Consider the following 3,676-nt stretch of genomic DNA (forward strand, 5'->3'; position numbering starts at 1 on the left):
TGTCTGGCATGAAAGATTCATCGTTCATCGATTCTGACAGATCACACAACACTGAAAAATGAAAGAATTGCCTCTTAAATAATGGAAAATTAAGGTACAGTGTTAATCTGTTATATATAAGGGAAAGAAATGAATCGTCCGATTTAAGAAAAATTGTATGACTATTACTCACATTGAAGAGGGGTTGATGGGCTTGGAAAAAGTTTTGAAGTTGCCATGGCAGTGGAAGCAGGTTCTGCATTATAAAATACGCATCGGATGAAGGAAGTATAAAACGAACGACATCAGTTTATACGATTTATATTCAATATTTTTGATGCAAACGAGATACACATTTGAAGTGATATAAAGAGAAAAATGAGCGACAAATAAATATTTGTTGATGTGAGAATTCAGAATTCCTGTTCAGATTTGAGAATCTAAAAGAATATTGTTTGAATTGGCGAAGTTCCTTGTTGATGATGAAATATTTGTATAAAATATATTGAAAATGCCATGTAGAGGGCATATGTGGACATCCGTCCTGTGAATGATGCACTGATATAGACAATTGTGATATGTAGAAGTGGAACCCTTAGAATTGAGGAACAAATTCTGTGGGGAATTGAGGTTGGGCTCTGTCAATATAATGAGATCTCAGTAACTCCCTAAGGGAATACATCTTAATGACACTTTTGGAAACATGAAAATTCTAGGTGCAACGATCGAGATAATTTTGTTTTTATGGTTGGGAAATGAACGTGAATTAAAACTTTTCTCAACCTTAATATCATACAAACTTTTACGAATATTGTGGAAATGACAAATTGGTGTTGGTCATATCAATTCTTCAATGTAATTATTATATGCGCAAAAGATCTGACTATATAAATCGGTTTCCCTCAGTCATTGAAAAGGAATGCACCCGAAAAATTTGGCAACACCTAATAAGAAAGATTTAGAAAATTTCTGTGAGAGTAGTTTCAAATTGCTGAATGTGCAGCTTTTTTGAGAAACTTGTGTTAATTTTCTTTTGTAGTGATAGTTGTATATTCTTTTCTATTCGAGCACAAGGCCAGAAATTTTTGGAGTTGGGGTCAGTCGATTAGATCAAGCCCAGTACGCAACTGGTACTTAATTTATCGACCCCAAAAGGATGAAAGACTAAATCGATCTCGACGGAATTTGAACTCAGAACGTAAAGACAGATGAAATACCGCTAAGCATTTCGTCCGGCATGCTAACATTTCTGCCAGATCGCCGCCTTATGATGTTTGTATATTGAATGAACAATCCGCGTTTGATCAGTACATTAGAAACAATATTAGGAAATTTTTATTTTTGGGGTACTAATATTTATAAGAAAACTCACGTGGACTAGTTCTTTGTACACTCGATGGAAGTGGTGATGTGACTGTTGGCATTACTGTTGAGATAGGCTCTGCAATATAAAATGAAATGCAAAGCACACGATAGAAAAAAAGAGCTGCATTTCGACGACATTGTTAATAAAATTCTCTCAGCTGGAGAATATAACTTGTTACAGATCATTGTGTTTTATTTCTAAATATGAATCTGTAGTACGTACGTTTACAGAGTTTTGCAGATACAGTTACTAACATGTCTTCATTTGGTTTCAATGGACGTAGTACAATTGTTACAGTTGTCTGTCCATTGCCTTGTGGGATGTTAACCATTTTATCTGGACTGGACGTCTAACAAATGAAATGGATTTTATTACACTAAAACATAGTTCATACATGTTTCATGCAAATGTTTCATTTATAAGTATCCACAGTTTCGATTAATCGAATAAATTATTGTCGAGTGAGTACAGCAATAGAATATATCTTTGAAACAATGAATAATAAGATTTAAAACGTTCAGTGATTATAGCGAAAAAAGAACTACTTGTGTCTACCTTGAATGTATTATTTGCAATAGGACTTGATAACAAAATGGTATACGTTTTCACATTGACATGTTGAATAAGGCGAATTATAGCGCCAGCATCTAGATTTGGGCCAATATCTAACGTGATAAACCTCTCCCTTTTCGAATTAGTTATCCATCCAACATCTGGTCTGATGTCACCGGGATTGCCAACTGGTGGATTGAGAGAGATGGCTGTGTCTGGCATGAAAGATTCATCGTTCATCGATTCTGACAGATCACACAACCCTGCCAAATAAAAGAATTGCCTCTTAAATAATGGAAAATTAAGGTACAGTGTTAATCTGTTATATATAAGGGAAAGAAATGAATCGTCCGATTTAAGAAAAATTGTATGAATATTACTCACATTGAAGAGGGGTTGATGGGCTTGGAAGAAGTTTTGAAGTTGCCGTGGCAGTGGAAGGAGGTTCTGCATTATAAAATACGCATCGGATGAAGGAAGTATAAAACGAACGACATCAGTTTATACGATTTATATTCAATATTTTTGATGCAATCTAGAGAGACATCGGCAGAGATATAAAGAGGAAAGGTAGCGGCAAATAAAGATGCGTGGATATGGACGAAAATGTTATCGTTGTTTTATTTGTAGTAAGAAATGTAATATTGATAGAGATATCTTACATGAAATTCAAAGGAGTTTGCATAAAATACCTGTGCTAAGCAGAATACGGGAGAAAGGAATTACTTAAACATCAAAAGGATTCCGTTTAATGAGGTGATTAATTTTCAGACAAATTCAGTATATAAGGTAAGGTTTAGTGATTTTCTACAGATTGAGAATTAATAATCCATGTTTAGATGAAAACAACGAAAGCAATGTTGTTTGGAATAGTGAACGTCGTTTGGGATGTAGAAATATTTGTGTAAAATATTTTGGAAATGCTGTGTAGAGAGCATATGTGAACATGCGTACGATGAACGATGCACCGATCTAGTAATGGTGCGAAGTAGCAGCTGCATTGTATGAAGATTTTGGTTGTCAGTTCAACAACGGGAAATGACAGTAACATCCTAACAGAATGTAACCCAATAATATTGCTGAAAATATAACATTTACAGCAGTTCTGAAGGAAAAGTAAAATTTGAATTTTCTCAACCTTAGCATCTTACAAAAGATTGCGGTCATTGTGCAAAGGAGAAGCTGGTGTTGATCCGATTCATTGTTCAATGAAATTATTAATTGCTCAAAAGATCTGAGAACATGATTCTTTTTCTAATTGTCGTAAAAATACTTTGAGATTGATGAATTTAGCAATACTTGGTACTAAAGAGTGAGAAAAATCCGCGAGATTTGTGTTGTTGTTTATGAATGGTCAGTGGTTTTCTGAAAGAAAATTATTCTCCTTTGCATTGATTAATGTATATTGAATGAACATGCTGCGTTCGATTACCTCATAGGAATTATGTTTGGAAAATAATATCTTTTAGTACAATTACGTATAGAATAAAACTCACGTGGACGAGTAGTTGGTAGTGTTGATGCAGTTGCTGAAGTGACTGGTGCCGTTGTTGTTGAGATAGGGTCTGCAATATTAAATGGAGTGCAAAATATTTGATAGATAGAATTACTTGAATTTCGATGAAATTATAAAGATATTGCATCCATTAGAAAACGAAGTAAAGGCAATGAAAGATTGAAAGTTTCATGTAAACTACTTACGTTTACAGAGTTTTGCAGAGAGAGATACCAACATATCTTGGGTTGGATCGGTTGGTAAAAGTTCAATTTGTACCACGG

The 3,676-nt window shown here is 34.3% G+C and overlaps 1 protein-coding gene across 1 annotated transcript in view; it reads right to left on the bottom strand.

Annotated features, from left to right (window-relative positions):
* Nucleotides 1-240: 240 nt before the first annotated feature.
* The window catches only part of LOC128247133 (SCO-spondin-like), a 61,006-nt gene continuing 57,570 nt past the window's right edge, over nt 241-3,676 (bottom strand). The window contains exons 30-34 of the mRNA XM_052965953.1: nt 3,394-3,462; nt 1,901-2,160; nt 1,568-1,694; nt 1,352-1,420; nt 241-401 (exon numbers count right to left, since the gene is read on the bottom strand). Of these exons, the coding sequence (XP_052821913.1) occupies nt 241-401; nt 1,352-1,420; nt 1,568-1,694; nt 1,901-2,160; nt 3,394-3,462 (686 nt within the window). The remainder of the gene's footprint in view (nt 402-1,351; nt 1,421-1,567; nt 1,695-1,900; nt 2,161-3,393; nt 3,463-3,676) is intronic.

Source organism: Octopus bimaculoides, chromosome 2 (assembly GCF_001194135.2).
Source record: "Octopus bimaculoides isolate UCB-OBI-ISO-001 chromosome 2, ASM119413v2, whole genome shotgun sequence".
Classification (NCBI taxonomy): Eukaryota; Metazoa; Mollusca; class Cephalopoda; order Octopoda; family Octopodidae; genus Octopus; species Octopus bimaculoides.